A 13193-nucleotide genomic window follows, 5' to 3' on the forward strand; every position below is an offset into this window, starting at 1 on the left:
GAACTTGGACAAATTTGTTGGGTACTGGTCAGTTATTTTGTAAAATGTCTCAGTTTGGATTTATCTGCTATTTTCTCATGATTCTATTTTGGCTATGCATTTTTGGCAAGAATAATATGAGTTAACCTTTTTAAAAAGGATCCTACCATCTGCTTTGGTAAGGGCAAAAGAAAGGAGACTAGTTAGAAAGCTGTTGCCATAATCGAGGTGAGGCCTGGACTGAGAGACTGTTCATGGAGGTGATCAGAGATGGGTAGATGATGAACATCTTTTGAACTAAATGGTTTCTTATAAAAAGTGAGAACCACTGCTATAGCATCAACATACTATTAAGGACAAAGCTCCAATTAATAAACTTAAAATAGCCCTTTTAATGTTTTCTGTTTAGTTTTGTACATTTGAATAGAAATATATATCAAATTTAGGCTTAAATGTTAAATCTTCAGACAGATTTTCTCTGAATGTAATGTTGAAATAGATCATCTCTGTGTTTCCTCTATTATTGCATTCTATTTTTGTAACACAATATTCAGTTATATATATACATCCATATGTGTACATATTTTTGTTTGCTTATGAACTGCTTCTCTCACCAGTTTTAAGTTCTACAAGCAGAAATCTTCTTTATATACCAACCTATACTCAGAGCTTGATAATATGGATATGGTAGATCCATGTGTGTATCCCGCATGGATACAGTGTATATAGCCATCCATTTCTTTTCTCCACATTCTTCCTAATACTTGTTATCTCTTTTTGACAGTTAGCCATCCTGACAGATGTGATGATATCTGATTGTGGTTTTAATTTGCATTTCCTTAATGATTAGCAGTGTTGAGCATTTTTCATATATCTGTTGGCCATTTGTATGTCTTCTTTTGGGAAATGTCTATTCAGATCCCTTGCCTATTTTTCCAGTGTTTTTTCTTACTCTTGAGCTGTTTGAGTTCCTTACATACTTTGGATATTAACTTCTTATCAGATGTGCAGCATGCAGATATTTTCTCCTAACCCACAGGTTATCAGGCATGCTGTTAATTATCTGCTTTGCCATGTAGAAGAGTGTTAGTTAGATGTGATCCTATTTGTCTATTTTTGTTCTTGTTGCCTGAGCTTTTGGGGTCATATCCAAAAAACCATTGCCCAGGCCAGTGTCGTGTAGTTTTTCTCCTATGTTTTCTTCTGGTAGTTTGAGAGTCTTCTTTTGTTTTCATTCCATTTTGAGTTGATTTGTATATTTGGTGTGAGTTGAAGGTCCACTTTCATTCATCTGTATGTGGATATCCAGTTTTCTCAGCACCATTTACTAAAGAAACTTTTTTCATTGCGTGTTCTTGGCACCTTTGCCAAAAATCAACTGACCATACATACATGTGTTCATTTCTAGGCTCTATATTCTATTCCATTGGCCAGTGTGTCTGTTTTTAAAAAATCAATACCGTACTGTTTACATTACTGTAGCTTCATAGTATAGTTTGAAATTAATAAGGTGTGTTGCCATCAGCTTTATTGTTTTTCCTCATGATTAACTTGGCTATTCTTTGTGTGTGTGTGTGTGTGTGTGTGTGTGTGTGTGTGTGTGTGGTTATATATGAATTTTAGGATTTTTTCCCATTTCTGAGAAAAATGTCATTAAATTTTTTGATAGGGATTACATTGAATCTGTAGATCACTTTGGGTAATATGGACATTTAAATGATATTAATTCTTCCAATCCATGAACACAAGATATCTTTCTATTTATTTGTGTGTTCTTCAAATTATTTCATCAACATTTTATAATTTTTGGTGTCTACTTCTTTCACTTCCTTGGTTAAATTTTTTCCTAAGTATTTTTTTTGGTAGCTATACTAAATGGGATTATTCTCTTGGTTTCTTTTTCAGATAGTTCATTGTTAGTATATAGAAATGTTACCGATGTTTGTATATTGATTTTGTATCCACAACTTTACTGTATTTATTACTTCTAACAGTTTTTTAGTGGAAACGTTAGGGTTTTCTGTAAGTGTGAGTTGATCATGTCATCAGCAAACAGTGACTTCAGCAAACACTTCTTCTTTTTCTATTTAGATGCCTTTTATTTCTTTCTCCTGGCTAATTAGTGTGTCAGGGACCTCTAGTATTATGTTGAATAGAAGTGTTGAGAGTGTGCTTCCCTGTCTTGTTCCAGATATTCAAGGAAAAGCTTTAATTTTTTACCATGCAGTGTAACATTAGTTGTTGGTCTTTCATATATATGGCTTTCTTGTGTTGAAGTGCATTCCTTCTGTACCTAGGTTGGTGAGAACTTTTTCATAATGAAAGCATGTTGAATTTTGTCCAGTGTATTTTCTGCATCTAATGAGATGATCGTATGGTTTCTGTCCTTTATTTTGTTAATGTGAGTTATCACATTCATTGATTTGTATATGTTGGACCATTCTTGGATCCCAGGGATAAGTCCCACTTGATCATGGTGAATGATCCTTTTAATGTGTAGCTGAATGCTAGTATTTTGTTGAGGATTTTTGCGTGTATGTTCACCACAAATATTGGCCTATAATTTTCTTATAATGTCTTCATATGGCTTTGGTGTCAGAGTGGCACTGGCCTCATTAAAAAGAGTTTGGAAGTATTCCCTCCTCTTCCACATTTTTGAAATAGTTTGAGAAGGATTGTTATTTGTTCTTCCCTCCTAGAACTGCTTTTGTTAAATTTGTAATTTGTGTAAAGTGACACAAATTACAGTTGTTTAAGTGAATCTTTTACTGCATACATTAACTAGAAGGCAACATAGGATTTTGTGTAGTAGTACACATGGATTACTTTGTTTTGTAAATTTTATTACACATTACATAACAAATCTAAGTTCACATAAGTTTATTCTTCTTAGTTCCCCTCTTGGACAGCCTGCCAGAGACCTGGAACTGGTGTTATTCACCTTTGTATTCCTGTTTCCTTAGGTGGACAAATTATTGTCCTTCATTAAATGCTTATCGAATTGAATTTCAGGTTGTTAAACACAGTGAAGTTCGTAAAAACCATGTTTGTTCATATTCTTCAAAGTTATAGATTAATGAGTACTCACTGGTCAAATTTGTGAATGATAATTTATTTAAAAAGAAATCACGGGCCGGGCGCGGTGGCTCAAGCCTGTAATCCCAGCACTTTGGGAGGCCGAGGCGGGCGGATCACAAGGTCAGGAGATCGAGACCACAGTGAAACCCCGTCTCTACTAAAAATACAAAAAATTAGCCGGGCGCGGTGGCGGGCGCCTGTAGTCCCAGCTACTCAGGAGGCTGAGGCAGGAGAATGGCGGGAACCCAGGAGGCGGAGCTTGCAGTGAGCCGAGATCGCGCCACTGCACTCCAGCCTGGGCAACAGCGTGAGACTCCGTCTCAAAAAAAAAAAAAAAAAAAAAAAAAGAAATCACTAATGTTTGGACTTCTATAGAGGAAGTACAAAGAGCTTTGAGCTATATTCCAATTGTGTCTCCATAGTTTGTTAAGAGTTTGAAGGATGTGGTCTCATGAAACTATCTTACTCATGAGTCGTTAGACTGAACAACAAAAATTAGAATTACTTTCAATTACAGAAATTAAAATACTTTTTTCAGAAAACCTGTTATAAAAACTTTTTCTAATTTGATGGTTTTATAATTTCCAGGATTAAGCTATACCTTTTTTGTTTGTTTTTCTCAAGTATTAAGTATTTTGACAGTCTTTATAAGATAGATGATATTTTATATATCATTGAGTCTTTTAACAATTGAGCATTTTTATGAGTTATTGCTGTATTTAAAATGGATAGGTAGGTGTATTAGTCCATTTTCACGCTGCTGATAAAGACATACCCAAGACAGGGTAATTTATAAAGAAAAATGGACTCACAGTTCCGCATGGCTGGGAAGGCCTCACAATCATGGCAGACGGCAAAAGGCATGTCTTCCATGGCAACAGACAAGAGAGAAAATGAGAATCAAGTGAAAGGGGAAACCTCTTACAAAAACCATCAGATCTTGTAAGACTTACTCACTATCACAAGAACAGTGTGGGGGAAGCCGCCCCCATGATTCAGCTGTCTCCACAGGGTCCCGCCCACAACACATGGGAATTATGGAAGCTACAATTCAAGATGAGACTTGGGTGGGGGCACAGCCAAACCAGATCAGTAGGGCTCTGGCTGGCTCAAAAATATGGCCATGGCCCTGCAACCCAGCCTGCCATGTCCCTGGCCTAGTTGTCCCTTGGGCTTCCTGGGGTCCTTGAAGGGGCAAGGATCTGGAGTTAGGAGGAGGATGGTGTCTGGACACACACACTGGAGAAATAATGCTTATAATTATTTACATTTGCCCATCACCTGTGCTCCACCCTGTTAATCAGTCTTTTTTTTTTTTTTTTTTTGCAATGTTTAGAACATTTTATTAAAGTACAAAATTGTTGGAATTTAGCTAATAGAAAAACATAGTAAATATTTACAAAAACACTGATAACATCACTCAAGTCACACACATGTAACAATGTAGACAGGTCTTAACAAAGTTTACAAATTGAAATTATGGAGATTTCCCAAAATAAATCTAATAGCTCATTGCTGAGCATGGTTATCAATATAACATTTAAGATCTTGGAGCAAATGTTGTCCCCAAGTCTTCTGTAGTCCAGTGCCCCTTAAAATTGGTTTCTCTCTTTGGGAGATTCAGACTGAGAGGCAGCCAGAGGGGACAGGTCAAGAGCTGAAATAATCACCTAACTAGTCTAATTTTCTTCATTCTATTGACTGTGTCAAGTTATAGACACAGCCAAACTGTTTTCCTTCAGCCTCTGATGATTTGAGAAGATGAAGAACGTGAGCAATTTCTCATTGCTTAAAGAAAAACTTAGCACATGAGAGGCTGAGTGTAGAGTATCTATACTAGAACCATAAAGTTCTGTCTGATGGTAAATTATGTATAAAACTAAGATAAAACAGAATTATGCTCTATCTCATATTTACTGAAAGTAGGAAAGGAGGAAGAGTGACACTTTTAAATCAAACTGCTCTAGTTTTAGCACAGTGGATGGTTAATAAACACACTGCTTTATGCTGAAGTGACCAGATAACTATTTCTACAGTTCAGAATAACTTAAAATCAGGTTTTAAAGACCAAAGAAAGCAGACTCAAAACACTGACAAAGCAGAGAAGAAAACAATGCCCATGAGATGGTCACTATTTAGACAGTATTATAAAAAGCTAAAGAACACTTGGGCTTTACTTCACTTTCATGGTCTTGTACTAAAAACACCTTCCCCAAACTAAATTCAGAGGGGAGGAAGTTAAGAGCTTCAGGTAACTTTAAAACCCGTCTTGGGCTCAGTAAGATAATTACTTAAAATAATCACCTCATGTTTTAAAACAGATCATCTTCATCTGACTCTTCCAGGTACTTTATAGGTTTCTTTGCCCGCACAGATTTTGCCCGAGAAGCCACAGCTGAGTCAAAGTCCATATGGAAGTCATCACCCTCCCCCCTGGATTTCTTGCTTGTGACTGCTTTCAAAACAATTTTCTCAAAATTAGAGTCAGAATCATCAGAAGTGGATGGCTTCCTTTTGCGGCAAATCTTGGTTTTGGCAGGATCAGGCTTTTGAGAGATACCAGAATTCAAGGCTGGTTCCCTTTTAGCTCCTTTAGGGGCAGCCCTTTTTTTGGCACCGGTAGTGGAGGTGGAAGACTGACTTTTTGCTGCTGTCTTCTTCACTGTCACATTCTTTTTAGGAACTGTGTTTGTAATTTCAGTTTCATTTGGGAAATGTGTAGCAGGAGGGCTTGAAGACAGTGGTACACTGTCCTTAGCATCATCAGCTTCAAGGTCTGACATAGCACTTTTCTGTGGTTTCAGATCTTTGTTAGTAAGTTTTGGGGAAGTTTTGGTCTTGGGTGGACTAGCATCTGATACAGCTATCCTAGAAAGCGGTTTCTCCTGTCTTCTCGAATTTACCAGGGAACTGAGGCCCAGAGAGGCCTAGCAGCTCTCCCAAGGCTGTCCAGCTGGTAAGAGGCAAAGCTGGAATTTTCACTTTGGCCCAATTCCATGGTCTTTGACATAGCATCAGAGACAGACTCAGTTTACCTCTTAGAGAAGAGCTAATGGTGTTTATCTCTGTTAGACCCCTGGGAGCCAGAGCCCTGGAACAAGCCAATGCTTGCTGTTGAATGTCACCTCTTCCAGGCAGCCTCTTCTGATGCTTCTACCCTCCAGGCTGGGTTAGGTCTGAACTTGGTTGAAAATGTCTGTTTAAAACATACTTGCCATGCTTAGACTTGTTCACTGCAGTGGTTCCAGCCTGGCCTAGAGTAGGCATTCGATAAATGTTTGTGAAATGTGAATATGTGATTCATTAAAAGAATAAATAAAGTAAATTTAATAAGTATTAGAATTTTGACTTGTTCATAATTTAAAAATACACAGATCTGATAAATGTTTATTTCTAACTGAAGTGCTCTTGATTCAGTTCTCAGTGTCAGTGTAATAATATTAATATAGTGTAATAACAGCAGCTTTTTATTACATAGTTTTACATAGTTTTATCACTTAATCTCATAATCTCTAAGATGTTTCCTTTTTTAATAGAATAGGAAATTGAAACTCAGAGAAATGACTTACTTTAGAGCACACAGTTAAGTAGCTACAGAGGCAAATCTTGAACCTAGGGTTTATGATTCCAAGTTAGAAAAATCTTTCTTCATATCATGCAGCATCTGTCACTAATACTGTTCACTATAGTTTGGATGTTTTGATAGAAGTAGAAATAGTTTTTGTGCTCAGTTTTCGTAGTGAATGCAACACAGACAATTAAAAATAATAACGTCAATATCTGCTTATTTTATCAGCAAGTGCTCAATGACATTCCATAATACAATAGAACAATGCAGAAATGCAAATATAATCAATTGTCTAAAAATTTAATATATGTTTTTTAATGAATGTTTTTATCATTCATTTAATTTTGAGTTCAGTATAAACAGTTAAATAAAAACATAAAAACTTGAATGTAGATACATTTTTTTTCTTTCCCAGACAGATACTGATTATGTACATGGTGTTGTAGCCAACCTGGAGAAAGAGTAAGTTCTTCTTAATTATAAACATAAGAATATTTTGGTTACTGTTATCTCTTGGGTTTCTTGCTAAAAGAAAATGCCTTCCCTGATAGTTCATTTCTCTGTGGAGTTCATTGTTTACTAGATCACCTCTGATTGGTATTTTATATTGTCATAAAGTAGGTGCATATATATCCAGTTATGTGATGGGATAAATTGGTGTATTTCATTATAGAAAAGACTTGAATGACCTATGTATGTAACACTATTAAATAACAGTCTTTAATCTTGAAGACAATGAATACACAGAGAGTCATATGAGATTAAATCTTTCACACTGTATCTACCAGGCAAGATTTTTCTGCTCTCAGGGTAGATATTTATGTAGTAATTTCAGACCTCAATTTTAAACTATGTCTTAATCTGTTCTCTTCTGCAAAGATTGAGTAGCAGTTCACTATGAGCAAGGCACATGGTAGGTAACAGAGGGGAAGCTTAGTAAGTTTCAGATATTATTTTTTATAATATTGCCTTAATTATGTAATAAAATTAATCTTGCTATGAATTTCTTCATTAAATTGTATCTGTTTTTTGACCCTAAAAGACATACCTTCTACTTAAAAAGAAAAGACCAAAAAGAAGCAACAATCATTTGCTAACCCTACATTTAATATAATGTGACCCCTTGTCCATCAAAATGTTAAAATTGAATATTTTTAAAAATTATGCGTAGTTCAGGATTAAATTGCTATTTGTTTGATTTTCCTGAAGTGCTGAGTTTCTTGGAAGTCCTCATAGAAACACAATTTGGCGTAGACTTCTTAAGTAAAGGAACAGAGCAGTGATGATTGGCCCCCTTTCCCACTGACCTCAGGGGCAAGTCTGGGCTTATGCAAGGATTCTATTGATTTACATCTTCCTCAGTGTGTAGAAAACCAAGCTCAGACAAAAAGCACAGTTAAACACTAAGAACATTTGTGCAAAGGCAGGCAGTCACGCTAGCATTTTGTGGAGATTTGCAAAAATGAATCAAGGGAGAATGCAAATGCAAAATAAATTACCATTCGGTCTGTACAGACTAATTAAAAAACTTTAGAAAGGGTTCTGAACCTCAGCGCAGTGAACATTTTGGGCCAGATGATTTTTTGTTGTGGGGGCTGCCCTGTGCATTGTAGAATGTGGGACAGGATCCCTAGTGTCCACCCACCAGGCGTCAGTAGTGCTGATCACAGCTGTAGCAATCAGAACGTCTTCAGACACTGCTAAATGTCCTCCCAGAGGCAGAGTCACCCCCAGTTGAGAAACGCTGGTTGAGAATGACATGTGGTCTCTAACCCACGAGCAAAGCTTCTCGAAGATGTCAGAACTTCGGTTTTTGCATAAATATATGTATTTAAAGATACATACTTACTTGTTTTTCTTCAATTTTCTATTTTCTGTGAGACCTTGATTTGTTGTTTTAATTCAGATGAATTTTAGGAATGTTAATGCCTGCAGTTGGCTTAGGATTTCTATGCTACTTTAATAAGAGCAGTATTTTATAGTTTTTAAAGCATTACTTTAAAAAAAAAAAAAAACTTTTGCTATTAGAAAAAACTGTATTTTCTGTAAAGGAAATCAATCATGAGATGCTCCATTGAACACCTTGTGGCCATAACATTATACATTGCTACAAATGATTACTGATGTGTTTTATGTTAAACACAGTGTATTGAGCTTTGAGATAAATAAAATCCTACAGAACTTAAGTAACTCAGCTAACCTTTCTCATAATAGATTTTCCAAAGAAATCAGTTCTGGCTTGGTGGAAGTCATATCACCCCCTGAAAGCTACTATCCGGACTTGACAAACCTAAAGGAGACATTTGGAGACTCCAAAGAAAGAGTAAGGTGAGCACGTGCCGATTAAAACCTTCCGCACTTGTGAGCGTAAACATCTAATACATGTAGTTTTTATTTATCGAAGCTGAAAACATTTTAGAGTTGAATTTGGTAAAATATTCTAGGTCAGTCTCGTTAAGTCCAGGACACTTGTGAAATAATGTGGAGTTTTCTTAGCATATGTAAAAACTTCACATCAGCTTTTATTTTACTGTGTTTTCTTAAACTAGCTTTTAGATCCACTTCTCTTATTTAACTTTCATCAGAGTGTTTCTGTAGGCTACCAGGAATTCAGTGACAGGGTTTAATACTGTAAATTTAAATATGAATTTTTTTAAGCATTCAGTACTTATTTATGAACTTTTATCTGTGTGCAAACAGTCCTAGGCACTAGAGCAGGGATCCTAAAAGTGCAATTTTTGAAGCACTCGTTTGAGGAAACATTAAGATATTACTGAAAAAAGGGTCTGTGGTCAAGGAAGTTTGGAAAAAATATGTATTAAGAAATTTTTTTCCAATAAATGTCTTTACTGCTGGATATTTTCATGCCTCTTATAAACTAATATGTTTCTAGAAGGGGAATATGTATACAGACTTACTTGATAATTAGACTCCTTTTTTCCTCAGGACAGCTTGAGGATTAGTGTTCTTGGGAATACATTTTGATAAAGGCTTCATTAGAGGAAAGTGAATTTTCTTTGACTCTTTGTCCTGAGTGAGTGTGTGTGTGTGTGTGTGTGTGTACATATACGTAGATGACATATAGACACTTGAGGTTTATACATTTAATCTTATTTTACTAAGTTTGAGTCTGATTCCTAACTTACTTTTTGCAAATGTTTATTTCAGATGGAGAACAAAGCAAAACCTAGATTACTGTTTTCTAATGATGTATGCTCAAGAAAAGGGCATATATTACATTCAGGTAAGTGGGGTTTTTCCTTTAATGTTTTTCACACTTGTAAAGAAAAAGTGTTATCAAGGGTATGTTTTCATTAAAACAGGAAGTTTTGGAAGTGCAAACCCTCTGAGATCTGACAAATCATAACTATCTCAGAGCAGAGGGGTCTCCATGGTAACCAAGCATGTGGGCTCTGACGTTTCTCCACTGAGTAGGGACACCTTACCTTTTTCCTGTTTTTCTCCCATTCCCCCATCTTCTCTCCCCTCTTCCCTCTCTTCGCTGTCTAGAAGAACTAAGATGTCATTATGTGGCAGATTTTAAAGAGGAATTTTCTTACAATTTTTCTTTAGTGGGCTTACAATGAAATAATTTTTTTTTGTAGGCCACAATACTGTTACCACTATTTTGAAGATAATAAAATTGACATTTAATTCTAACAGTCCAATTTTTTTAGCAGCACAACAGTCCAGCTTTTACCAAGAACACAATATGTCATGGGATTGTAGACATGAGCTGCTGCGCCTGACATGTAACATGTTTTAAAATTAGGAAGTATGAGGCTTCCAATTGTGTTCTCTTTTTTTCAAGACTATTTTGACTGTTTAGGGTCACTTGAGACTCCTTGAGATTCCATGTAAATTTTAGGAGGATTTTTTTTCTATTTCTGTAAAAAATGCCTTGGGGATTTTGGTAGGGATTGTATTGAATCTATTGATCGCTTTAGCTAGTGTGGACATTTTAATATTATTAAGTCTCCCAATTCATGAGCACAAGATGTCTTTCCATTTATTTGTATCTTCTTTGAGTTCTTTTAGAAATGTTTTGTAGAAAAATTTTCCACCTCCCCGGTTAGGTTTATTCCTAAGTATTTGATCTTTTCTGATGCTATAGTAAATGGGATTGTTTTCTTATTTATTTTTATTTTTTTGGATTGGTCATTGTTAGTATACAAAAATACAACTATTTTTGTGTGTTGACTTTGGATCCTGAAACTTTGCTGAAATCATTTATTATTTGTAGTTTTTGGTGGATTCTTCAGTTTTTTCTACATATAAGATCATTTCATCTGCAAATAATGATAATTTTACTTCTTCTCCAGTTTGGGTACCTTTTACTTTTTTGCCTGTTTAATAGCTCTGGTTAGGATTTCCAGCACTGTGTTGACTAGTAGTGGTGAAAGTGGGACTCCCTGCCTTGCTCCTAATCTTAGAGGGAAAGCTTTCAGTTGTTTGCTGCCAAGTGTGATATTACCAATGGGTTTTTCATATATTACCTTTATTTTGCTGAAGAAGTTTTTTTTTTTCTATTTCTAGTTTGTCATATTTTTTTAATCAAGAAAGTGTCTTGAATTTTGTCACCTGCTTTTCCATATCAATTGAGATGATCATGTGTTTTTTTCTCCATTTTCTTAATGTAGTATATATTACACTAATTGATTTTTGTGTGTTGAATGATCCCTGTATTGCAGGTATAAATCCCACTTGGTTATGGTATACCTAATTCTTTTAATGTGCAGTTTAATTCCATTTGCTAGTGTTCTGCTGAGGATTTTTGCATCAGGGATATTGGTCTGTCGTTTTCTTGTGTCTTTGGTTTTGGTGTCAGAGAAATGCTGGCCTCATAGAATGTGTTTGAAAAGTGTTTCCTCTGTTTCAGTTCTTTGAAAGAGAGCTGTTTGAGGGGGACTGATGTTCATTCTCCTTTAAGTATTCAGCGGAATTCTCCAGTGAAGTCCTCTGGTCCTGGGCTTTTCTTTGCTGAGAGGTTTCTGATTACTGCTTTAGTCCCCTTAGTTCTTATGAGTGTGTTCCAAGTTTTTATTTCTCTATAATTCACCCGTGGAAAGTTGTATGTTTTTAGAGGTTTATCCATTTCTTGTAGATTATTCAATTTGCACATAATTGTTCCTAGGAGTCACTTGTAATTCTTCTATTTCTGTGATATCAGTTGTTTTGTTCCCTCTTTCATTTCTACTTTTAGTTATTTGAATCTTCTTTCTTTTTTTCTTAGCTAATCTAGCTAAGGGTTTATTCATTTTATTGATCTTTTCAAAAGCCAACTCTAGGTTTCTTTGTTTTTTTTCTGCTTTTTTTTCTGCTTTTTTTTCTATTTATCTGATCTAATCTTTATTTTTTTTTCTTCCTTCTGCTAATTTTGGGTTTAGTTTGTTTTCTTTTTTTTCAATTTCCTTGAGGTATAAAGTTAGGTTGCTGATTTTTGAGATCTTTTTTTTTTTTTTTAATGTAAACGTTTACTGGTATAAACTTCCCTCTTTGTATGACTTTTGCTACATATCATACGTTTTAGTATTTTGTTGTTGTTGTTGTTTTCATTTGTTTCTGGATTTTTTTCTCAATTCCCTTATGATTTCTTCTTTGACCCGTTGGTTGTTTAGGGATGAGTTGTTTAATTTCCACACATTTGTGTATTTTCCGAGTTTAGTTTTCTGCTATTGACTTCTAGTTTCATTTTGTTGTAGTCAGAGAAGATACATTGCATAGTTTTAGTCTTCTTTAATCTGTTGGCAGGCGGCATTGGCTCACACCTGTAATCCCAACACTTTGGGAGGCTGAGGTGGGCAGGTCACTTGAGTTCAGGAGTTCAAGAGTTCAAGACCAGTCTGGGCAACATGACAAAATCATGTCTCTACTAAAAATACAAAAAAATCACTGGGCATTGTGGTGCATACCTGTAGTTCCACCTACTTGGGAGTCTGAGGTGGGAGGATCAGTTGAGCCCAGGAGATTGAGACTACAGTGAGCTTTGTGCCACTGCTCTCCAGCCTGGGTGCCAGAGTGAAAACCTGTCTTAAAAAAAAAAAAAAATTGGTGGCTGGGTGCGGTGGCTCAAGCCTGTAATCCCAGCACTTTGGGAGGCCGAGACGGGCGGATCACGAGGTCAGGAGATCAAGACCATCCTGGCTAACACGGTGAAACCCCGTCTCTACTAAAAAATACAAAAACTAGCCGGGCGAGGTGGCGGGCGCCTGTAGTCCCAGCTACTCGGGAGGCTGAGGCAGGAGAATGGCGTGAACCCGGGAGGCGGAGCTTGCAGTGAGCCGAGATCGTGCCACTGCACTCCAGCCTGGGCGACAGAGCGAGACTCCGTCTCAAAAAAAAAAAATTGTTGAGACATTATGGGGCCTAACATGTCGTCTGTCTTGGAGAATGTTCCATTGCTCCTGAGAAGAATGTGTATTCTGCTGCTGTTGGGATCAGTGTTCTTTATGTCCGTTGGGTCCATTTGATGATAGTGTCGTTTGAGTCCAGTGTTTCCTTATTGATCTTCTGTCTGATCTATGCATAACTGAAAGTGGAAAATTGAAATCCCTACTATTACTGTGGT

At 36.2% G+C, this 13193-nt stretch overlaps 1 protein-coding gene and 1 pseudogene across 3 annotated transcripts in view; one reads left to right on the forward strand and one right to left on the reverse strand.

Annotated features, from left to right (window-relative positions):
- LOC105490074 (alpha-1,3-mannosyl-glycoprotein 4-beta-N-acetylglucosaminyltransferase A) overlaps positions 1–13193 on the forward strand; it is a 128677-nt gene that overhangs the window by 83575 nt on the left and 31909 nt on the right. For all 3 annotated transcript variants that reach the window (XM_071077295.1, XM_011755359.3, XM_011755358.3), the window contains exons 6-8: positions 7041–7087; positions 8840–8953; positions 9794–9869. In XM_071077295.1, coding sequence (XP_070933396.1) covers positions 7041–7087; positions 8840–8953; positions 9794–9869 — 237 coding nt within the window. The remainder of the gene's footprint in view (positions 1–7040; positions 7088–8839; positions 8954–9793; positions 9870–13193) is intronic.
- On the reverse strand, positions 5178–6324 carry LOC139357994 (DNA topoisomerase 2-alpha pseudogene; annotated as a pseudogene).

This window comes from Macaca nemestrina, chromosome 13 (assembly GCF_043159975.1).
Source record: "Macaca nemestrina isolate mMacNem1 chromosome 13, mMacNem.hap1, whole genome shotgun sequence".
In the NCBI taxonomy this organism is placed as follows: Eukaryota; Metazoa; Chordata; class Mammalia; order Primates; family Cercopithecidae; genus Macaca; species Macaca nemestrina.